At 37.7% G+C, this 24,977-nt stretch overlaps 1 protein-coding gene across 2 annotated transcripts; it reads left to right on the forward strand.

The window, feature by feature from the left end:
- The first annotated feature begins 3,327 nt into the window (after positions 1-3,327).
- TFAM (transcription factor A, mitochondrial) lies at positions 3,328-17,905 on the forward strand. 2 transcript variants are annotated; one of them, XM_003993948.6, is made up of 7 exons: positions 3,331-3,823; positions 4,386-4,504; positions 5,975-6,045; positions 6,724-6,873; positions 10,548-10,643; positions 16,325-16,381; positions 16,846-17,905. In XM_003993948.6, exons 1-7 carry the CDS (start codon positions 3,723-3,725, stop codon positions 16,990-16,992), a joined length of 741 nt encoding a protein of 246 aa, XP_003993997.1. In that variant the 5' UTR covers positions 3,331-3,722; the 3' UTR covers positions 16,993-17,905. The 2 variants fall into 2 exon arrangements, with proteins under 2 accessions (XP_023096223.1, XP_003993997.1); XM_023240455.2 differs by lacking the exon at positions 6,724-6,873 and having other exon boundaries at positions 3,328-3,823.
- Positions 17,906-24,977: the final 7,072 nt, after the last annotated feature.

Genomic DNA, 24,977 nt, shown 5'->3' on the forward strand with positions numbered 1-24,977 from the left:
ATATCACACAACATGCAATGGTAAACTCAGAGCCAAATGAAGTGGTTTCAGTCAGAAGAAATAGATGTTTAAATAATAAATTATTTTTAAGCAAGGGTGAAGTGAGAAATGAAGCTATAGGGGAAACAAAAAAGCCAGTTCATGGAGGACTTGTATGCCATGTATGAGAACTTAAACTTGATACCATGGGCAATCAGAAGCCACTGAAGGTTTCAAATATAGAAGCATGATCATTGCCTGGCATGGAGTCTGTCTTAATAAACAAGTGAATAAATGAGATTTGCCTTTTAGAAAGACTGACTTGGTGACAGAGTGGAATATGATTAGGAGAGAAGTAAGCCTGAAAGTAGGAAAAGTACTTGTAAGAGTTTGGAAAAAGATGTCAGAGACTGAACCAGTGAGTGGCACATAGGAGCTGGCTGGTACTGGCCTGGACAATCAATTATATATATCTTTTCCCAACTTCAGGAGTAATGATACCAAGTTGGTAGTTTGAAATCAGCCATGGTAGGAGTGTCTATATCACAGACCTCAGCAAACACAAATTAGGGCTTTCTTTTTGAGACCTGACTTACCAACATATTACTGTCCTGAACAAAAGCAGCAGCAATTGGACTGGAGAAGAAGGAATACTTACTAGAGGGGTTAATGAAGTAGAATCATCAACACTTATCATTAGCTGGTTGATGGGGGAGAAGTTATGTCACCAGCTAGACCCCTGACCTTTACTGCTCACCTGCTAGTACCTACTGACCTTTGTCCCACATTTTTCCTTAAGCTCTTCTTTCTAGCTTCTCTCTTAATTCAGGCAAAAGACACAAGGGGAAGGAAACTGAAACTACCCCTCAAGCAATGACAACTGCCTGGGCAAAGAGTTCAGTCAGCCCAGACTAATTTGAGATTAACCCCAACTCACACCTGCACAGATGGACCATGGAATGACTGACAGTTACCTTTACCTCATTATAATACTAAAATCTCCATCCAAGGAGGAACACAAATCTCATTTACATATGATGTATGTATAGGCATGTTTCTTTAAGGTGCACGCACGACCTTATGCCCACCTCTACATACAATGACAAAGCTTCCCTATCTAAATATTCATCCTAACCCTAAATAAAAGGAACTCATTCACCCTTGCTCAGAGAGTCACAGCTTTGGAAGTTTATTCCCCATCATCTCCTTATTTGCTGCAAATAAAAGTTTACTTTGTGTCACAATTCCATCTAGTATAGTTTCTATCTGTGACTCGCCAAAGACCAAACTCATGTTAGTTCAGTTACAGTGTCAATGGGAGATATTATAAAATGATTTATCAAGTTATTAGCTTGGATGATTCAAATGGGATACAGGTGCTTCTTAAGAAGAGAAGTTGTTCAAAACAGGAGAAAGATAGTGAATTCTGTTAATGAAAAATTGAAGTATCTGTGAGACATGATGGTAAAAATGTCCAGAAGACAGTGTTTATGTAGATTTGGGACTAAAATGGATTCAATATAAGATATGGGAACCATGAGGATATAACTGGTAGCTGAAGTCATGGGAGTAGATAAACTTTTAAAACAAAATAAAAGAACAGAACCCTAGGAAGGGCTGTGGTAAGTCTTCATGTTTCATAAGTGAAACTCAAATTTTGTGGGAAATCAAATAGCTATGTCTTGGTTAAGGAGATTATAGGGAATGCATTACACTGCTTTCTGGCCCTGCTGAAAACAGCTGACCAGTATCTAGTTAGTGCTATTTAGGGGTTGGGTCTTTCCTGTGCTCATGAATTCCTTAGACCATGTTATCTATGGAATATCTTATCTTGTTCTCCACCCTGCTTTCTGCATTTGCTCTTTGGTGGTCTTGGGAATGCCTTGTTTTTTGTGTACACTTTCTATAGATCTTACTGGCACATAGCCAAAGACATTGTGCAATGTTCTCCCTATAATGTATGCTTAATATATACAGGAGCTGGAGATCATGTCGGGGAGATTTCCCTTAGCCTCCCTCTCATCTCTCTTGACTTGCATGGAGTCTTGAGTAATCTTTCCTGCTGAACCCACAATTGATGATAGGCTAAACCTACAATTGGTGACCCCAATGTGATAAGCCGAACCTGCAATAGTTTTTTTAGCAAATAACTGAAAGAACAAAAATATTCTAGAAAATATAGAGAAAACAAATTATTTCAGAACCCAGCTAAAATGTTATAAGGAAGCATATTCTATACTTACTTCTGCCTTGGCAGTGCATTATAATTGTTTATTTCCTTCTGTCAGACTTTATTGGGAGTGGGGGAATGTTGTGTCTTTTACCTAAGTTTGGGGCCTTGTACATAGTTATGTAATCAGAAAAAAAAAAGCTGTTTTTCCATGTCAAGATGAGAAGTTTGAACAGATGACCTGGAAAGTTCCTTTCAACCCTGAGAGACTAAGAAAAGGGAGTAGTGATAGTTGTTTACATACCACTTAAAAGTGGGCTTTTCCTTTGTTGCATCAAGGGCCAATGTTTCAAAGCTACAGAAAGCAGTTGACTCTCAGCTTAATATTACAGTGGTAAGAATTTTCTAACAAATATAGCTACCCAATAGAGGCTGTTTCAGAAGGAAATAATTGGAATATAAAAGCTGATCCTTATATACGTTTAGTTTAGGTCTTCCCAATCTTTTTCATGTCATTGCCGACACAGAAAATGGTTATACAGCATATCGATCAATATCTCAAGGCATATTTGTCACACTTAATCAGGACTTCGAAAGAACTAATCTAGTCTAACATCCTCATCTGCAATGAGGGAAAGTGAGTCTTAGGGAATGCTGCATTTCCGGATCAAGACTTCAACGTTAATAATGGGAATAGAGTCTTTGCACGACTAATCAGCCAAAGTTTCCTCCCTACTAATTAAGCATGGTTGGATGTCAGGGTTGAAGACTGGGTCTGGGATAGTTGCAGTGGAGGGGACGAGGGTCTAGTTCAGTATTGCTTTAAATGTGGTCCTATGACCACTGGCATCAGAAATTGTTAAACAATGAGGAACCTGTTGAAAACAGAGTCACGGGCCTCACAGATATACTGAATCAGGCACTGCAGCAAGTCCAGGAAATCTGCATTTTTAGGTTTGAAACGTGCCCCACTTCCCCCGCCCCATCAGTGTTTTGGATACTGAGCGTCAGTTGGGGCCTGAACTCAGCGGCTCTGCTGGTCGCGCAGCACCCGCCAGCTTGACCTCGGAGCAGCGCAGGCCGCACAGCTATCCCGCGTCCTCGCGGTAAAACTGTTACGTACTGGCCCTTTCGGTCGTCACAGGCGGACGCCAGCCAGCCCCGCACTGTCGCGGTGAGGTGGCCACAGTGCCTCCATCAGCCTCCAGGCCGGGCGGAGGAAGCGAATGCGGAGGGGAGGGCCGGGGGCAGAGGTGGCTCAGCTGCGCCTCCTCTAGGCCAGGGCCCTCCGCAGGCAAGCCGGGCTGCGGTTTCCTTCTCCGCCCCCGAGCCCTCCTCCTTTGCAGCCCCACCCACCGGGAAGCTACTACAGCGCCTGCGTCAATTCTGCCTTGCCTAGTTCCCCGGCTACTGACCGGATGTTAGCCGATTTCCCATAGTGCCTTGCGAGTGGCGGGCATGAGAGTAAACTACAGAGGGTCACCAGCGGGTTCTGTTCGTCATTGTTGGAGTTCTGTTGTGCCGCGGGGGTGTAGGAGGGTGGCGCCTGGTCGCTGCCTTGTAAGTTGGTGCAATGGCGCTTTTCCGGGGCGTGTGGAGCGTGCTGAGTGCACTGGGAAAGTCCGGAGCGGACCTCTGCGCGGGCTGTGGAAGTCGACTGCGCTCTCCCTTCAGGTAAGGACCTCTCGCCTGCACTTCAGGAGGCGGCATGGCTCAGGACGGTCTGGGTTGGAGTGTAGACGTTTTCGTACACTTTTTTGTGTCTCCTAGGTGGTCCGGGCCACCGTGGCGCTTTGAATCATGCCTTGACTTTGCGAAGGGGCTGGTGGTTTTGCGACCAGGCCTTATCCAGCAGTCTTACTTTCCGGCCACCCTCCACCTTTCCTCTTCTTTCCCGCCGTTCCGCGCTGTCCAACCTTGTAGCCCTCGTTCAGAGTTCTCTGCGAAGTCGCGCGCCAAAGAGTCTCTCTCCATCAGTAGAGACGTTGAGGAGGCAGGGTCCAGGAGCTGAAGTGCTGATGCTTTCCTCCACTCTGCCCTTCTTAACAGGCATAGATGGAGCTTTGCGAGTTCAGTTTTGCAGGTCTTTTCTCTGGTTAGGACAGGGTGTTAAAAGTCACTAACACCGTGCCATATATAGCATCCTGATGGCGTCTTTTTGGGGGGAATCTGTGTTCATCTAAAAGTGAATATTGGCACTTAAATACTTGATATTGGTTATTTTCTTTATACGTAGTTTTGCATATGTACCGAGATGTTTTTCATCCACCGTGAATAGTTATCCAAAGAAGCCTCTGACTTCATACGTTCGATTTTCTAAAGAACAGCTACCCATATTTAAAGCTCAGAACCCAGGTAAGGAGTTTTGGAGCATTTACTGTTTTCTGATGTAATAAAGAAGCCACTAAACAGTTTTACTTCAAACTTGATTTGCACTTTGAAAGCATCCAGTGACTGCGGAAACATAACCATTAACGTTTAGTGGTCTGTAAAGTATGACATTTTTTACCAAGTACAAATTCCTTATAAATAATTGAGCTAATGAAAGGTATTTTTATTTGTTTCTTATTACTGTGTATATTTTACTGAGGTATAGTTGAAGCACAGTGTTACACTAGTTTCAGGTGTACAACATAGTGGTGACTGGACAACTGTATACATTATGCTATGCTGACCACAAGTGTAGCTGCCATCAGTCACCATACAAGACTATTACAATACCATTGACTTTATCCTCCTGACTTACTCATTTAATGAAAAGTATTTTAAAAATAGCAGCATGTGGAGTGGGAGCACCCAGGGAAGAAGATGAAAAAGCTGAATTTTGGGGGTCTAGTTGCCATTGGCCTGGAGCACCATTGATGAATCATTTTATTACTTGCTTTAGCTCCTGCTTCAGGGAATTGTTAATGAAGTTGCAATGAAATAATAACTTATGTGGATGTGTTCTGTAAACTGTAAAGCTCTATACAAATTGCTAATTCCAAGAGGTTTTTCACTGGAAATCAGTTGACTTCCTGAAAAAAAAAGATTTCCAGGTAGGATTTTTGTTGACTCCCTAGAAAGGCTGTGGGCCTTCATTTGTGATTATAGTATTGTAAAGATAATAACTAAATTAAGAATAGTCAACTTTATGATTTCTAGAGCCCTTTCACAGGGTACTTGTGAAAACCAAATGAACTGTAATGAAAATTCCTACATTATAAAGAATTGGTTTAAGAGACATGTTTAAGAAGTACTCACATGTTTTAAAATGTTGTAGTTCAAACTAAGTGGTTTGTTAAAATGCCACTCCAGTTAAGATGAGGAAGGAAATGGGGAATAATGACTTGATCAGTTAAGATGAGGAAGGAAATGTGGAATAATGATCAGTTAAGATGAGGAAGGAAATGGGGAATAATGAATTGATTTTAGAATAGCTTGTTGCAAGTAGTGTTTCTGTAACTGAAATACAAGGCAGTGTTACATGAATCAAGATTATATTTTATTGTTGAGTCAGGTTTTATGAACTTAATTCCTGAAAGATGGGAAAAAAATTTTTGTTTGAAATATGAAGTAAAAAGCTTGAAGACAGTGATTACCCAACTGCTTAAACTAATAATTTTGGGGGGGTATGTGACATATTTCTTAATTATTAGGTAACAGACTTTAACAATTCTGGATCAAGTATGAAATTAAAGAAAACCTAAATCATTGTATTAAATTATATGTGGTATAGAGGTGTCTGTAATAAAACTTAGAGCTAAAGCTAGACTTCCTAGAAGTCTTTAGAAATTAATCCTGAGACATAAAATTGTGACTTTTTCATTTTATTTCAATCTATAGATGCGAAAAATTCAGAACTAATTAGAAAAATTGCCCAGCTATGGAGGGAACTTCCTGATTCAGAGAAAAAAGTAAGCATATTGGTTTTCAGTATTGCTGACCAGTTATTATGCAGTTAAGAATAATAGTCATGTCCTTTAAGGGACTAGATGATTAAAAAAATTTTTTTAATATCTGTTACCTATAAAGGAACTTCATACTTTCTGATTCATAATGATTAGAAAATGGATGTATGGCAGTGGCAACAAAGGGTTGGCAATATCTGAAACTGAAGACTAGTTGTTAGACTCTCACCTTTGTTAACATTTTTATGAAAAAAACATGTTTTTAGTCCATATACATGTGATTCCAGAGCACATGTTTCACTTGGTGGTTCAGTCTGTCTTTTTATTTTTTTTTAATTTTTATTTATTTTTAATGTTTATTTTTTAAAAATTTTTTTTAATGTTTATTTATTTCTGAGACAGAGACAGCATGAGTGGGGGAGGGGCAGAGAGCGAGGGAGACACAGAATCAGAAGCAGGCTCCAGGCTCCGAGCTGTCAGCACAGAGCCCGATGTGGGGCTCGAACTCACAAGTTGTGAGATCATGACCTGAGCTGAAGTTGGACGCTCAACTGACTGAGCCACCCAGGTGCCCCTAGTCTGTCTTTATCTGAAGTCATGCAATTGTCTTTCCCTGGCGGGTGTGCTGTGTTTGATTTATCAGCAGTAATTTATTGACTTCATGTTTGGGTTTTTTATTTATAGATATATGAAGATGCTTACAGGGCAGACTGGCAGGCATACAAAGAAGAGATAAACAGAATTCAAGAACAGTTAACTCCAAGTCAGATTGTATCTTTGGAAAAAGAAATCCAGCAAAAACGTTTAAAAAAGAAAGCATTAATAAAAAAGAGAGTGAGTATCAGTGAAATATTTTTTTCCTTTGGCAAAGAACTGAAATTTATCGAACAATGAATATTGGGAGTTTTTCTTATTTTGATATATGTGGCTAAATGGTAGAATGTCATCAGGAGTACCCCAGTTAGGAAAAAATGGGATAACTCTTTTCTGCCACTAGGACCACTTGGCATTGAGTCTGTCTTGGAACCCCTTGTTACTACTTTTGAATGTATCCAAATTTAAGATATGTAGTTAGGACTAGAATGAAAGCTGAAGGAACAGAGTTATGAAACAGCCAAATCAGGAATAGCAAGAATCTTTGTGTCTGTGTCTTGTCTAGGATAACCTGCTGATTTGAATTGTTTTATAGGTAATGGTGAGTTTGATTATGGATGAGTTTCATTATGGATGTTGCTAAATAGACTGATTTCATTAACACATCAGGAAAAAATGCCTTTATTGTATCTAGTCAAATAAGAAGTCCTATAGGATGAACTACTTTTCCTCATTAAACACCCCACATGGTTCAGATTTGTAGTCTGGTCCCAGTTTAAGGTTATTAATCCACATAAATACTATTGCTTGAAAGACTACATTTTTCTGTAGGAACAGTATTAGGTATGAGATGGTCAGCTTGCTGGTCCAGTACATATACTGTAGAAAATGGTCATCAGAGTTAAAACTATTTCTTTGAAAAAGTAAATTTGAGACTTTAATGTGAGATGACAACATATGTCTCCCTGACTCTTGTTGAGCTCTCCTAGCACCAGAGTTCAGGACTCACCTATTTTAAGTCAGTAATCTAGATAGCAATCTAGTCTTCTGATCCAGTTAGTAAAAAGGAGCTAGAAAAGACAATAGAAATACAGTGTCTGCATAGGGGTAAGTATTTGGAGGGCTGGGTACTGAAGTTTATTCTCCCTCCTTTATTCTCCCTTCCTTTTTAATGCACCCATCCAATGTAAGAGTGGAGAGACCAGAAATGAGGATTGGGCAGTAATACGGGATTTCCCTTTCATATATTTCTTTTTCTCTTTCTCCTCCTAGTATTCCCATTTTATGTTTGTTACACCTGTTCTAAGTTGTCCTATAGTCCTTGGATAGTCTTCAGTTTTTGGTTTATTTTCAGTCTTTGTTCTCTTTGTTTTGGATTTTTGAGGATTCTATTATTACATCCTTTAGCCCAGTGATTCTTTCTTCAGCCATGTCCAGTCTACTAATAAACCCATTAAAGACATTCTTCGTTTCATTACAACATTCTTGTCCCTCTCCTCCCTCTCCTCCCTCTCCTCCCTCTCCTCCCTCTCCTCCCTCTCCTCCCTCTCCTCCCTCTCCTCCCTCTCCTCCCTCTCCTCCCTCTCCTCCCTCTCCTCCCTCTCCTCCCTCTCCTCCTTCTCCTCTCTCTCTCTCTCTCTCTCTCTCTCTCTCTCTCTCTCTCTTTTTTTAATAGGTGCCATATCCAGCTTGGAGTTAAGTATCAGTCAGATACTTAACTGACTGAGCCACCCAGGCACCTCTGTTACAGCATCTTTGATCTCTAACTTTTTTTGTTTTTTGGTTTTTTTTTGGTTACTTCTTGGGATTTCCATCTCCGAGTTTTACATTGCTAATCTGTTCTTACATGCAATCTGGAGCCTTTAGCATACTAATCTAGTTGTTTTAAATTCCCGGTCTGATAATTTCAACATCCCTCCCATATCTGGTTCTGATGCTTGCTTTGTCTCTTCATATTATGTTTTTTGCCTTTTAGTCTGCCTTGGAAGTTTGTTCTTGATTGATGGACATAATGTACTGAGTAAAAGGAACTGCTGTAAATAGGCCTTAGCAATGTGGTGGTGAGGTGTGGGGGTCAAGAAAAGCATTCTGTAGTCCTACAATTAGGTCCCGATCTTTTAGTGAGCCTATGCAACTGGTCTGTGAACTTCACAAGAGTTTCTCAGTTCACTCTTCCACACTCCCCCTCCCCATTAGGTGTGAGTCAGGATGACTAGAGTGTGCAGGAGTTGGGTGTTTTCCCTTCATGCAGGTAAGTTAGGCTCTGGTTAACTAGTTTCCCCTGAAGGCAGGCCTTGTTAATAGTTGAGTGCTCAGGCATTTCAAAATAGTTTCTTTTCCTCTCTTCCTTTCTTACAGAAGCAGGGGAAATATTTTTTCTGGTATTAATTGTGGAAATCTGGTTTAGCTCCTAGAAGTATATCACAATACTGTGAGGACTGTCTTTTTTTTTTAATTTAAGTTTATTTATTTTGAGAGGCCAAGAGAGCCAGCAGGGGAGAGGCAGAGAGAGAGAGAATCCCACACTATCATTGCAGAGCCCGATGCTGGGCTCAAACTCACTAATAGTGACCTGAGCTGAAACCAAGAGGCGGATGCTTAACTGACTGAGCCACCCAGGCGTCCTGTGAGGACATTCTTATGACTGGCTTCCCCTGAAGCCAGAACATCCAGCAATTCATTAATTACAGTAGAGGTTTTGGTACCCCAGCACTGGTTCCAGCAGGGGTTGCTTCGACTCCCTGTATTTACTTGTGTGTCTCTCCAGTCTAGGGGGCAGCAGTTTGAAACAAACTTCTCTCCCTTAGGGATCCAAGAGGGTTGTTGATTTTTCAGTCTGTTCAGCTGTATACTTATTGTTAGGAAGGATGATGAATTCCAAGCTCTAGAAACAAAAGGGGAAACAGTTACGTTATGAAGTACCTGGAGTCTGCAGTAGTTTTATAGTAGTTCTGTGTCTGAGAAGTCCAGGAAGAATGAGGTTAATCACAGGGGTTGTATTTTATTTATGAAATAAAATTGGGTTTGTTATTGACTTTAACCAAATTGCCATTAAAAACCACATAATTTATGAATTACAAGTACTACTATCCAAATTCAAAAACTAAATAGAATAGTGCAGCATCCTTTATTCTCTGAAACTCAGAAACTAAACATTAAAAAAATTTTTTTTTAATGTTTTTATTTATGTTTGAGAGACAGAGTGTGAGTGGGTTAGGGGCAGAATGTGAGAGGGAGACACAGACTCTGAAGCAGGCTCTAGGCTCTGAGCTGTCAGCACAGAGCCCGAACTCAAGAGCTGTGAGATCATGACCTAAGCTGAAGTCGAACACTTAACTGACTGAGCTACCTAGGTGCCCCTTGAAACTAAACTAACTTAAGCAGTAAGGGATACATGTATTTGCTGTTTCTTGCCTCCTCTGTCCTTTGGTACCTAGTTAAAAGAATTGAATTAAACACATCTGTTGAAGTTTAAAAGTTGAGAGATACCAAGGAAGGAAATGAAATGAGAGATTATTAAACAGATACTCTAGTGTTTATAAGTTGTGGTAGAGGCATATAGTGGCTGGGAGATGGTAGTGTTCTGGAAGGATGAAACTGAAATTGTTTTAACCTTTAAAAAAGATTTTGTACCTAAGTGCTCAGTTATTCACTTCATGGAGACCATGAAAATAATATGTAAGGGAAAAGTTTTTATATGGAAAATAACTCCTAAAACCTTTTACAATTTTCAAAACTTAGTGCTATCACAAAAATAATTCTGATCCCGAGTGAGTAGTCATTTTGTATATACAAAGAATCATAACATTCACTTATAGGAACTTCCTGTAATGCATAGTAGTGAATAAAGTTTCTGTAGGTAAAGTCTTACAGAAGTTAAAACTATATCTAACTCTTCCATTTTTGTTACTCAGGAGTTAACAATGCTTGGAAAACCGAAAAGACCTCGCTCAGCTTACAACATTTATATAGCTGAAAGGTTCCAGGAACATAAGGATGGTACATCACAGGTAAAACAGAATTAGATTTGTTTTTTAAATTTTTGTTTTGATTTTTAAAATATTTAGACAGAAAATTGTAGGGGTGTCATATGTTAGGATGTGAAGAAAAGTAGTAAATTATTATAAATAAGTACTTTATACAAATAATGCCCTCTTGTATCTTTTAAAGGAAAACACATTTTCTTGCCACATACAATTTGAGTACTTAGCGGCCAATATATATATTGTCAGCTTTTTTAAATTTAAAATAATAACATTTTCAAATTTATAGGGGTGTTAAAGTTCTGGAGACTTCTTATCAGTCAGTCCTGGGACTGTTTTACCATCACTGGGAAAGAATGAGAGTGGGATTATAATACTTTGTACTGGGATTTGAGTATAACCTTGCTTCATATTATATCCTTTAATAAAATTTTGGTTATGCCCATGAGAATGTATTATGCTCATGAGTATCACCATATGAATATGTCAAAGAAGAAAAGAAGTGTGTCATTCCTGCTGTGGCTTATTCTTTCCTTATTTCCTTGTTAGAAGCTCCAAATAGGCAATTGTATTTTTCCTTTTATAATACGATAGGGTAAGAAGAGCATACGTTCAGATCTCTAACTTTTGTCAATCTGAGATGAAGGTTTTTGCCACTCTGCCACATTTTGGGTTATTATGATCGGTAGTTCATTTCATAAGTCCTGTTTGACACTTGATTAAATAATATGTATATGTGATATGGTCTTCCCTGGCTGTATACTTTCATTTATTTACTCCTTGGGATTTTAAAATTGTTTCTATGGCCTTAAATTACTAAAAATATATGCTTGTTTATTTTTTTAGTTGGAATTTGCTCAGTCACTAAATGACTTTGGATTTAGTTTTCTTATCAGTGTAAAAAGGTTATATGCTAGAGAATGCTCCTAAATCAGTGGTTCTCAACTCGACTGCACCTTGGAATCACCTAGAAAGCTTAATGGCTGAGGGACCCTATCTCAGGATATTAAAATTAATGCAACTATCATTTTTATTCATTTAAAAAATATTGGGTATATATCCTTATAGTTAAAAGAATCAAAATAAGACTTGTTATAAAAGATAACCAGTTTTCACAGCCCTGTCATATAAGTGAATACCTTTTATTGTTAGCTCATTCTTGTGCTGTTTATCTTCATGTCTGTAAATAACAGCCTTATATTGTTACTTCTTGATTTTTTTTCAATTTTCAGCATTACCTATATTTTAGGCATTATCTCCCATTATTTAAGATGAGCATTTATTACTTTCTCATCCCACTGTTCATGTTTCCATTTTCCTGCCTCCCAGTATACTTACAATTTTGGTTAGAGAAGTATCGAGTATGATATTTGCTATGCCATGTGCTATGTCATTTGCTATGACTATTTTTTTTTTAATTGCAAAACTTTCACTGAAGTTCAGTATGTCTTATGTTTTTGTTTCCTTAGTTTTTTATGTATTATCAGTAATTTAGCCCCAAACCCTTAAATATTTACCAGCTTTCAGTGCATTTAGATGCATTAGCTATTCTGTCAGTTTCAATCTGGAACCTCTGTTTTGTTCCACTTTGGTTGTAGCCTTTTATTGCTAGTGCACAGTTGACATTCATCTTTGTGGTGGTTTTGCTTCTGCTGTTGTCTTTCTTGGTTTACTGATTTTATTATAGCAGCATCTCCCCAGTGAGAGTACATGGAAGATCAGTTTTTTGAATTTTTGCTTGTCTGAAAATAATCTCTAACCTTATATTTGCTTGATAGTTTGGGCATAGAATTCTAGGCATAGAATCTAGAGATCATGTTCTTTCAGAATTTTAAAAATATTGCTTCTTTCTCTTGTTAATAGCTTTTGAGAAGTATAAAGCCATTTTGATTATTGGTCCTTTGAATGTGATCTGGTTTCTTTTTTCTTCTCTCCCCTCCCCCCCCCCACCTTCCCCGCTGTGTTCTCTTTAAGACCTCATACTTGTTTTTGTGTCTTCTGAGCTGGTCCTCTCATTTTCTTTTCTGTATTGTTTTTCTCTTAACCTTTTTTGCTTTTCTTTCTGGGATACTGTGTACGTACATTTTTACTTAATCTCCTTGTTTCCAGTGTGGTACCACTGGCCCCAACTGTACCTGGTATTCACAGAGTATCTCTATTTTACCCTTTTGAGGGGATAAGTCCTAGAATCTGCCCATGGTGGGGATTTAATCTCTTTTTCAAGAGAATTTCAGTCAGTCTTTCTGTTTTAAGCACACCTTTCACCACCGTTTTCTACCTATCTGGTGCTGCCAATTCCTGAGCTGCTTGGGAATTCTGCATTGTAAATTGGTTTGCTTTATGGCTTTCCCCAGTACCAGGTTGGGAATCTGCCTTCTTGGTTAGGTAAGTCAGTTACCATTTCTCCACCTACTTTTTAGCTGCTAAAATTTTGTGTTGGTAGTTTCCTCTCCTGTTGTCCATGTGGGTTTATGCCTTAAAAAATGTTGTTTATTCATTTACTTAAAAAAAATAAACAATAGAAATTTATTGTTCACAGTTCTGGAGGCTGGGAAGTCCAAGATCAAGGCACTGTCATGGTTGTCTGCTAGTGAGGTCCCTCTTGGTTCATAGCTGGTACCATCTCACGGTGTCCTCACATGGTGGAAGGGCTTATTTAATGAGTTTTAGGAAGGAGCAAAACTAAACATCTTTCCATCTCTTTAATTTTCTTTAATGAATTACTTTATTAAGGTGAAAGATCAGATTTTTTTATGCATGCAACTTTATAAATTATTGTTGAACTCAGTGAATACAAAAGTTTATGGATTAAATATAAGGAAAAAGCTTAGCTATGAAAGATTGGAGCAATTCCTTCCAGAGCTAAGAGAGCAATTATTTAGTGAGTAAATGTCCCTGAATATATTAGATGTGTTTATAAAGGTAAGTATTAAAGTGTTCCAAAACATGATGGTTATGTAGTCTCAGATACTGTCTATATCTCTATTTTTGTTGGTAGGATAAAATACAGAGTTCTGGTCAGAACAGTAAAGTTCATTATTCTCACTCTGCTTCTGTTTAAAATCACTGATGACTTCCTCTTAGATTTAAATAGATTCTTTTCAGACCATTTCCCTCCCTTCTTCACACTTGCCTTCTCCGACCCCTCTGCCCCTCATTCTCCACCCACCCATTTATTGCCTCAGTCTCTGCTTTCTGGGAGCAACAGCACATACTGTGTGAGGTGTGCTGACTCTCCTCTCTAACTCTCCTCCATCCCTGGGTTTCCTGCATCCTTTAATTTTATAAATGAAGAACCAAGCCTAAGAGAGGTAATAATGACTTTTTCCAGGTCATATAATTTAAGTTCAGCTAAGTAGAATTAAGGACCAGTGTTGTATTGTTCCTATGAGTATGCCTGAATACTTAGGTACAAATTTTAGAATAAAACATTAAGATACAGGGAAGAAATAAAACATTTAAGTCTTTGAAGTTAGTCTATCATAGGAATATAGTTGAATATAAGTATTGTTGAATCAAAAAAGATACATCTGCACAGCAAAGGAAACCATTAACAAAGTGAAAAAGCAACGTACTGAATGAGGGGAAAGATTTGAAAATCATATATATGAAAAGGGGTTAATATCTAAAATATATAAAGAACTTGTACAACTCAGTAGCAAAAAAACAAGCTGACTTAAAAAATGGGAGAGAATCTGAATACACATTTTTCCAAAGAAGACAATACAGATGACTAACATGTACATAAAAAGGTTTTCAGCATCAGTAATCAGGCAAATGCAAACCAAATGAGATATCACCTCATATCTGTTAGAATGGCTGTTATCAAAAAGATAAGAAAATAACAGGTGGTGGCAAAGATGCTGAGAAAAGGGAATTGCTGTGCATGTGTTGATGGGAATGTAGATTGCAGCTCACTGTAGAAAATGGTATGGAGTTTCCTCAAAAAATTAATAGAATTGCCATATGATTCTGCAGTTCTACTTCTGGATATTTATCCAAAGGAAACAAAAACACTAACTTGAAAAGATATCTGCACTCCCATGTTCATTGGGCATTATTTACAATAATCAAGATGTGGAAGCTATCCAACTGTCCATTGATGGATGATGGATAAAGAAACTGGTGTGCATGCATTATTCAGCCATCAAAAAGAATGAAAATTTTGCTATTTGCAGCAACATGGATGGTCCTTGAGAGCATTATGCTAAATGAAATAAGTCAGAAATAGACAAATAACTGTATGATCTCTCTTATATGTGGAATCTTGAAAACAACAAAACAACCAAGTTCATAAATAGAATGGATTGGTGGTTGCTAGAGGTTGGGGTTGGGATGCAGAATGGGTGAGAATGGTCAAAGTGTACCAGTTTCTAATTTTAAATAAGTAAGTCCTGAAGATACATTGTACAGCATGGTGACTGTAGGGGTGCCTGGGTGGCTTCATCGGTTGAGCATACTACTCTTGATTTTGGCTCAGGGTCGTGAGGTGAGCTCCGTGCTGAGCGTGGAGCCTGCTTAAGATTCTCGTCTCTTCCTCCCCCACTCACGTGTGTGCACATGCTTTCTCTCTCCTCTCTCCCTCTAAAAAACGACATGGTGACTATAGTTAAAAATAATATATTGCACTTTTGAGGGGCACCTGGGTGGCTCAGTTGGTTGAGCATCCGACTTTGGCTCAGGTCATGGTCTTGTGGTTTGTGAGTTCAAGCCCCACATGTGCTAACAGCTCAGAGCCTGAAGTCTGCTTCAGATTCTGTGTCTCCCTCTCTCTCGGCCCCACCCCTGCTTGTGCTGTGTCTCTGTCTTTCAAAAATGAATAAACATAAAAAAATTTTTTTTAAATGACATATTACACTTTTGAAAGTTGCCTGGAGTAAATCTTAAAACTTCTTGTCACAAAAAAAAATTTTGTAACTATGTATTGTGACAGATTAGTTAACTAGACTTAGGGTGGTGATCATTTCACAGGATATACAAATGAATCAAGTTTACACCTGAAATTAATAATGTCATATGTCGATTATATATCAATAAAAAAGGATAATATCTACATCCTATTCACTTTTTGTATGTTTTAAGTTTAATAGTTCTTATTTAGAAAGACGGGGCTCCTGGGTGGCTCAGTCGGTTGAGCATCTGACTTCAGCTCAGGTCATGATCTCGCAGTTGACGAGTTTGGGCCCCGCGTTGGGCTCTGTGCTTACAGCTCAGAGCCTGGAGTCTGCTTCAGATTCTGTGTCTCCCTCTCTCTCTGCCTTTCCCACGCTCATGCTCTGTCTCTCTCTGTCTCAAAAATAAAGATAAACATTAAAAAATTTTTTGTTTTTTTTTTTTTTTTAGAAAGAAAGGTAAGGAGCCCCTGGGTGGCTCAGTCAGTTAAGCATCTGACTCTGGCTCAGGTCATGAGCTCATGGCTCGTGGGTTTGAGCCCTGCTTCAGGCTCTGTGCTGACAGTTTGGAGCCTGGAGCCTGCTTCAGATTCTGTGTCTCCATCTCTCTGCTCTCCCCCACTTGTCATCTGTCTCTCTCTCTCAAAAATAAAGAAACATTAAAAAAATTTTTTTAAAAAGGGAGGTAAGGAATTGATAAGACTTTGCCTGTGATTCTCGATATCAGATTTTATTATTGGAATCAAGAATTAAAAAAGATCTTTCTTTAACCACTGAAGTCTCTGTATCTGGTACTTAAACATATGTGTTTTACAGGTAAAGCTGAAGACTATAAATGAAAACTGGAAAAATCTCTCCAGTTCTCAAAAGCAAGTAAGTAATATGGTTTTAGTCTCAAGTGTCTAGTTGGAATATCTGTGAGAGTATATTAGGGCAAGGCTTTGTTCATGTGAAAACAACTTTATATCACTAGTATCACAAAGTATTTTAAAATTATTTTTATATCTTTAGGACCAGTTCAGCTTTTTTCTTTTGGTAGTTTTTAACTACAAATAAAAAACAATGTCACTCATAACTTAAAGTGTTCACTCTATCCAGTGACAATCTCATCTTGCCTCGGCTCCTTTCCCACATCCTAAACCCTGAAATTGTAACAACTTAATTATCTTTATCTCAGCCTTTTTCTCATCTTTTATATCAAAAAAAAATTCCTTCCTTAGTCCCCCATTATATATGTAGAATAATAGGTGATTTCTAGAGTATATGGAAGCATTCCAGAAATTAATTGTAAAGGTTCTTCTAAAAGAAATTATTTTAACAGTTACACTTTTTCTCAGGTGTATATTCAACTTGCTAATGATGATAAAATTCGTTATTATAATGAAATGAAATCTTGGGAAGAACAGATGCTTGAAGTTGGACGAAATGATCTTCTACGTCGCACAGTAAAGCACCAAGCAAAAAATGGCATTGAAGAGTATTAAAATAGAAGATTGAGTTATGTTCATAATGGATAGACACAAGAAACCAATTAGGTCTCCATATCTGATGCTGTTGAAAATTAGAAAGGATAAAGTTGGTGAACATTTTATATTTAATTCCTTTTTCTTTAGCCCATGGACTTCTGCCAGTTCAATACATTTTGTATTAGTATCTTGCTTTGGAAAACCCAAACAGATAAAAAGTTCATGTGAAATTTACTTTGTGTTAAGGAACTACTGAGAATCACAATAATCCATGAAATGCAGTAGTGAATCATTTTACCTTTGATAAAGGTAAATCAGACTGTGAAGTTTTTCTTACTTGATGACTGGAAAGAGTATTCTTGTTTCCTTATATATATATGGAGGCAGGAGTTTCATATTCAAAAGTGCCCCAAACTGTAGAAGTCATGGTGTTTTATGATACAGTTGTACATGTTTAAAAGAGGGGTGCCTGGGTGGCTCAGTCGGTTTTACATCTGATCTTGGTTTCGGCTCGGGTCATGGTCTCACAGTTCATGAGTTTGAGCCCTGCATCCGGCTTTGCTCTGATGGTGTGGAGCCTGTTTGGGATTCTTGCCCTCCCCGCCCCCGCCCCCACCCTTCCCTCACCTGTTCTCTCTCTCTGACCCTCCCCGCTCGTACCCTCTCTTTCTCTCTCTCTCAAAATAAAAGAGCACCCAGTACTCATCTATGTAAATGCCAATTCCTAAGTATAATTCATATATTCAGAATTGATAGTTGTACTTGCAAGGAATTGCTGGTTTCAGTTGCAACTTTTTATAAAAGGGATGGAGAGATTTATAAACGTTTTCCTTATTGCCTTGTTTCCTAAAGTAAAAACCAAGAAATTGTGTACCAAATCTATGCATATTGTTTTATATTGCATAGAATAAAAATTTTAAATGTTTCCTAATTATATGTTTTAGGGTGAAAGATTCATTTTGCAAAAATTTTTCCTGTCTTCTTTTTTTTTTTTTTTTTTCAACGTTTATTTATTTTTGGTACAGAGAGAGACAGAGCATGAACGGGGGAGGGGCAGAGAGAGAAGGAGACACAGAATCGGAAACAGGCTCCAGGCTCTGAGCCATCAGCCCAGAGCCCGACGTGGGGCTCAAACTCACGGACTGTGAGATCGTGACCTGGCTGAAGTCGGATGCTTAACCGACTGCGCCACCAAGGCGCCCCATCCTGTCTTCTTTTTTAAGTAGGGATATGTATTCTGAATTATTTTCTCTGTCTCACATGAGTGTATTTATCCAGGAAGTAGACAACTTGTCTAGTATAAGTTTTAAAATGAGAGATCTAAAAAACAAAAGTCTCCAATGTCTTTAGACTTGGAATTTAAACATTTTGTGTAACATATAAAAGCCCATATAAGGTATAGCCAACTCTGGTCTGTGGGCCAAATCCAGCCCAATGCCTGCTTCTCATGGCCTGTGGGCTAAGGATTGTGTTTACAGTTTTAAGTGGTTAAAAACAATTTTTCAAAACACACAAAAATTAAAAGAGATGTGGTGTCCATAAATGAAATTTTATTCGAACACAGTTGTACTTACTCTTTTCCTCATGGTTTATGGCTACTTTTGTGGAACAGTGTTGAATAGTTATTTCAGAGACTGTGTAGCCTGCCTAAAGCCTGCCTAAAATATTTACTATCTGACCCTTTACAAAGAAAGTTTGTCAACCTGTGGCCTTTAGTATAGACTAGTGTGACTAGTGTTCTATGTGTAAACTACTACTGTCCAGTGTATAATTGTTAGTAATAGTTCTATAAAACTCTTTTCAGAGGTTTTAGAATCTTTGTCACCATTATCTTAAGAGGAAAGAAGTCAAATCACTGAAGAAGCTAAGCAAAGTTGCTCCACAGTGTTAGCAAGGAAAATACTCTTTAGTTTCAAATTATATTAGTATAATAAAAAAGGTCCATATAGTGTGGGATGAGATTCTTTTAAATTATTTGTTATGGCTTAGTAAAAGCTTCATGAGCTTTCCAGTTAGTATATACCACATACCTTATCAACTTCTAGCATTTGTTTATCCTCTCTGGGGAGTCAAGCAAAGGTTTTCAAAATCTATACCACCTTTTGATTAAAATCATTAATCTTTCACCATCAGTTCACAGGAACAGGATAACTCAAAATTTATATGCACTTAATTTTATGCTAAATATGGAGAAAAATTGTAACTTCTAAATCTCCAGAAAAACTCTGAAGATTTTTGTAGTTTCTATATAGAAAATCAGTACAAAGTCATGAAAAGATAACTTGTATATAATAAGCTTGACAAAAGTAGGGACTGAAGAGAAAAATAGAACTTAAGAGGAAGAATAAGATTTAAACATATAAAGTTGGGTGTTTTCAAAGTTTCCCCTGTGGTTACAAATACAGGATGGTCTGCCATTAGTTAAATGGATATGCCATGAAAAAAAAAATAGATATAGCGTGATTCTGAGGCTAGAAGGATTTGGGGAAAGAAGAGGAGGTACACTACTAGTGTCTATCAGTCTTTATTATTAGGGTTTCCAGGAAAGAATTAAGCCCTCATTCCCTGTGGCATCTAGAAAGGTACTGATTATGTACCATCTTGAGAATGGAGAAAGTCATCAGTGAAATAATTTACTGTGTTCTGTGCTTCACATGAGCCCAAGGAGCACATACAAGTCCGTGTTGATAGTACAATATTCATTGTAGAATGGGTAAGATAGAGAAATTTGTAAATATCTGCCTGGACAAATGTAGTACAAAACATATCTTCACAATTACCTTCTGGGCGCTTTTAACATTTAACTACCTACGTATGGTATTTTATACAGAACACATTCAAATCATATCTTTCCAAGTATATTGGGAAATCCTGTATCCGGTAAGTTCTCAAGTAGTTACACTCTCATATTGGAAAAAGAAGTATGAAACAGTGGCTAGAGCCGAACCACATTATGATAATACTTTATTGGGTATTGATAAAGTTGGGTATCATTATAAAATAATGATAATTTATTGGGTTTTCTTCATTTCTAAAAGAATGTTACTGTTAATACTTTAAATATTGGAATATCTGAGTCCACACCTTAATAAACTTCAGTACATGCGGAAGACTGGAATGCCATATACCAAATGCAATCTAGATTCACAGTATACACAGTTTCTGTTATAACTTTTAATTTTTTTTTATTTTTAGAGAAGGAGAGAGCAAGTGGAGGAGGGGGAGAGAAAGAGGGACAGGGGATCCGAGGTGGGCTCTTTGCTCACAGCAGACAGCCCCATGCGGGTCTCAAGCTCACAAACCGTGAGATCATGCATGACCTGAGTCGAAGTCGGGCGCTTAACCAACTGAGCGACCCAAGTGCCCCACAAAGTTTCTATTATAAAGAACAGGCTCTTACTGGTCAATAACCAGTGGCCACTCATAAAAAGCCTTACTTTTGGGGCTTTTCTTAAGTTGCCCTAACAAAGTATTTGCTGTAGGAGGTACAGAAAGTGCTAGAGGGAAAGATGCTGAAGAAATGAAACAAAGTAGTGTTCATGCTGTTCTAAGCAGTTAGTCATAAAGAGATTTTTGTACTTTTGTTCATTGGAGTACCAATGTTGGGTTCTTGAAATAATTTGATGACAGGAGAGGGGGCGGTGTGATTACTTTCTGACATTTACTTAAAGGATATTGTGTGCACATTCAGCCTACTGTAATTGTGTAGTTTGGCTATTGTTTTTGGCTAACTCCTTTTTTGGAAATGCCATTTTAGAAGATAAGCCATATGTTTTTATAATGGCTCTAAATGTGTATATTTAATTTGTAAATTAAAAAGGTATTACTATAAGTGGATTTAAAGTAACCAGAAAATTTTGATTTTTTTCTGACATTTGCTGCACCTAAAATTAATCACCACCAGGTTGTGCTAAAACAGCAGGAAGTTTTAGTATAGTTAACTGATGGTATCCATTATTTCTCTTAATGATATCAATATTCACTTTAAGAAAATTCTCTTCCTTTTTTATTCTCTACCACTCTTTTCTTCATAGCACCAAGCTCTTACAGACAAATTTGAAAATGTTATTAAGCACAGATTCTGTGTGTTTTGCAATTTTAAAGCAGAATATTCTTTTCTAAATTGAAGCTTTGGAAAGAATAAGAAAATAAACATTTATTATTTTGAATTTGTAAAACTCCAAACAGAAAGTAAAATTATACAAAGCTGCTATTATCAGTCTCTCACATTTTTCACAAATAAAATACTTCTGACAATTGATTAAATCATTGATTGCATTTAATGGAAAATACATAAAATGCAAAACCTTTTTCTAATACATTTAAAATATTAAAAAAATTTACTGGATAAGGATCTAAATACTAAAATTGACCCTAAACAAGAATTTTGAATAAGCTAAACATTTTTCTCACAACATCATTTGAAATATTTTATATAAAATGGTTTCTGATTTACATATGTGATGTACAAGAAGATACTTGAGTTAATTCTTTTTTGCTGAATTTAGAATTTATCCAATTTCATTTCTCCTCCCGCCCCAAATCATGTATAAAATATGGACAGAAGGAAGGGAGTGCATGGTTTTGACACAGTGACCTTTTTTTTTTTTTTTTTCCAACGTTTATTTATTTTTGGGACAGAGAGAGACAGAGCATGAACGGGGGAGGGGCAGAGAGAGAGGGAGACACAGAATCGGAAACAGGCTCCAGGCTCTGAGCCATCAGCCCAGAGCCTGACGCGGGGCTCGAACTCCCGGACCGCGAGATCGTGACCTGGCTGAAGTCGGACGCTTAACCGACTGCGCCACCCAGGCGCCCCAAGTGACCTTTTATTATACAGGCTGCGAACTACCAGCCTTCACATTAGAAAACTTGATTTGGTTGTACCCATCTCAAGGTCCTGTTTAAATTACTTGTTTAAACTGGAAATTTACTGCATTGAATTGGGTGGGATTAATGATGAGAGGAGGGATCCAAATTTGTTTATTAATCCTTCAGAAATTATTGAAGCATTATGAGCATTTTCTATGAGTTTTGGATTTTTTTTTTTCCTCATTCACCCATCAGAACACGACCTTAGTAGTTGTGTAAGTAAGGTTTATACCCTGACTACAAGACTGCTTAGGTGGGGGGAGTGGAGATTTGTTAAAAACATAGCAGTTTTCTCTTAATTTTGACATTAATAAATCTGATTATGTGTAAGCTTAGTATCAAATATAAATTAGACCTAAACAACTCAGGACATTTCCCCAAAAGTTATCTCCATCGTCAGTTTTTACTTTTGCAAAGCTCCTACTTGTCCTCTGTAACAAGAGCCTGAATGACAATTTGACTGAATGGTGAGATGTCATAACCTTTAGCTAATACTATTACTGACAGTATTATCTTGGATTCAGATGTGAAGTGTTCGTTTTTAAATGGAAAATGGGAATTGATTGTTGATGGACTTTGTTTTTATTTAAATTCTAATTGGTTAACATGTAGAGTAATACTTTTTTCAGGAGTAGAATTTAGTGATCAATCACATATAACACAAGAGCCCTCCTTAATACCCATCACCCATCTGGCCCATTCTGCCTAACTTCCTCCATCAAACCTCAGTTTGCGTATGAGTGGGGAGAGGGACAGAGAGAGGGAGATACAGAATCCCAAGCAGGCTCCAGGCTCCAAGCTGTCAGCACAGAGCCCGACCTGGGGCTTGAACTCAGGAACTGTGAGATCATGACCTGACCTAAAGTAGGACACTTAACTGACTGAGCCACCCAGGCACTCCTGTTTTCTATAGTTAAGAGCCTCTTACGGTTTGTTTCTCTCTCTCGCATTTGTTTTTCTTCCCCTTCCCATATGTTCATCTGTTTTGTTAAATTCCACACACGAGTGAAATCATATGGTATTTGCCTTTCTCTGACTTCTTTCACTTAGCATAATAAACTCTAGCTCCATCCACGTCATTGCAAATGGCAAGATTTCATTCCTTTTGATGGCTGAGTAATATTCCATTGTACATATATAGCACATCTTTATCCATCAGTTGATGGACATTTGGGCTCTTTGCATACTTTGGCTATTGTTGATGATGCTTCTATATAATCAGGGTACATGTACCCTTTTGAATCAGTATTTTTTTTAATCCTTTGGGTAGATACCTAGTAGTGCAATTGCTGGGTTGTAGAATAGTTCCATTTTTAACTTTCTGAGGAACCTCCATACTGTTTTCCAGAGTGGCTGCACCAGTTTGCATTCCCACCAACAGTAAAAGAGAGTTCCCCTTTCTCTGCAACCTTGTCAACATTTGTTTCTTGTGTTTTAGCCATTCTGACAAGTGTGAGGTGGTATCTCATCATGTTTTTGATTTGTATTTCCCTGATGATGAGTGATGTTGAACAGTTTCATGTGTCTGTTAGCCTTCTGGATGTCTTTTTTAGAAAACTGTATTCATGTCTTCCACCCATTTCTTAACTGGATTATTTGTTTTTTGGGTGTTGAGTTTTATAAGTTCTTTATAGATTTTGGATACTAACCCTTTATCAAGTAAGCCATTTGGAAATTCTTCTCCCATTCCATAGGCTACGTTTTAGTTTTGTTGATTGTTACCTATGCTATGCAGAAGATTTTATCTTGACGAAGTCTCAATAGTTCATTTTTGCATGTTTCCCTTGCCTCCAGCGACTTGTGTAGTAAGACGTTGCTATGGCTGAGGTCAAACAATTTGCTGCCTGTGTTCTCTAGGATTTTGATGGTTTCCTGTCTCACATTTAGGTATTTCATCCATTTGGAACTTATTTTTGGGTATGGTGTCACAAAGTGGTCCAATTTCATTCATCTGCATGTTGCTGTCCAGTCTTCCCAATACCATTTGTTGAAGAGACTCTTTTTTTTTTTTTTTCCATTGGATATTCTTTCCTACTTTGTCAAAGATTAGTTGACCATATAGTTGTGGGTTTATTTCTGAGTTTTCTATTTTGTTCCATTGATTTATGTGTCTGTTTTTATGCCAATACCATACTGTCTTAATGACTACAACTTTGTAATGTATCTTGAAGTCCGGAATTGTGATGCCTCCAGTTTCGCTTTTCTTTTTCAGGATTACTGTGGCTACTTGGGGTCTTTTGTGTTTTCCATACAAATTTTAGGGTTATTTGTTCTAGCTCTGAGAAAAATGCTAGTTGTATTTCGATAGGGATTGCATTAAATGTATAGATTGCTTTGGGTAGTATAGACATTTTAACAATATTTTTTCTTACAGTCCATGAGCATGGAATGTTTTCCTGTTTCTGTGTCCTCTTCAATTTCTTTCATAAGTGTTCTATAGTTTTCGGAGTGTAGATCTTTTACTTCTTTGGTTAGGTTTATTCTGAGGTATCGATGGTATTTGGAGCAGTTTTAAATGGGATCGATGCCTTGATTTCTTTTCCTGCTGCTTCATTATTGGTGTACAGAAATGTAATAGATTTTTGTACGCTATTTTTATTTCTGCATCTTTACTGAATTCATGTATCTATTCTAACAATTTTTGGGTGGAGTCTTTTGGGTTTTCTACAGAGTATCATATTGCCTGCAAAGAGTGAAAGTTTGACTTCTTCCTTGCCATGTTGGAGGCCTTTTGGTTTTGTTGTTGTTGTCTGATTGCTGAGGCTAAGACTTCCAACACTATATTAAATGGTAATGGTAAGAGGGGACATCCTGTCTGTTCCTGAAGTTAGGAGAAAAGCTCTCCATTTTTTCCTGTTGTGGATAATATTACCTGTGGTCCTTTCATATATGGCCTTTGTGGTGTTGAGGTATGTTCCATCTGTCCCTACTTTGTTGAGGGTTTTTATCAAGAATACATGCTGTATTTTGGTCAAATGCTTTTTCTCCATCTATTGAGAGAATCATATTGTTTTTATCCTTTTTTTTTTAAAATGTGGTGTTATCACAATGATTGATTTGCAAATATTGAACAACCTCTGCAGCCCAGGAATAAATACCACTTGATTGTGGTGAATGTTTCTTTTAATGTA

This window comes from Felis catus, chromosome D2, assembly GCF_018350175.1.
Source record: "Felis catus isolate Fca126 chromosome D2, F.catus_Fca126_mat1.0, whole genome shotgun sequence".
Lineage (NCBI taxonomy): Eukaryota > Metazoa > Chordata > Mammalia > Carnivora > Felidae > Felis > Felis catus.

Coding starts and splice junctions, on each gene's coding strand:
- TFAM (XM_003993948.6), top strand. CDS start 3,723: ATGGCGCTTTTCCGGGGCGTGTGGAGCGTGCTGAGTGCACTGGGAAAG. Junction 3,824..4,385: donor CGACTGCGCTCTCCCTTCAG/GTAAGGACCTCT, acceptor CTTTATACGTAG/TTTTGCATATGTACCGAGAT. Junction 6,874..10,547: donor AAGCATTAATAAAAAAGAGA/GTGAGTATCAGT, acceptor TTTGTTACTCAG/GAGTTAACAATGCTTGGAAA.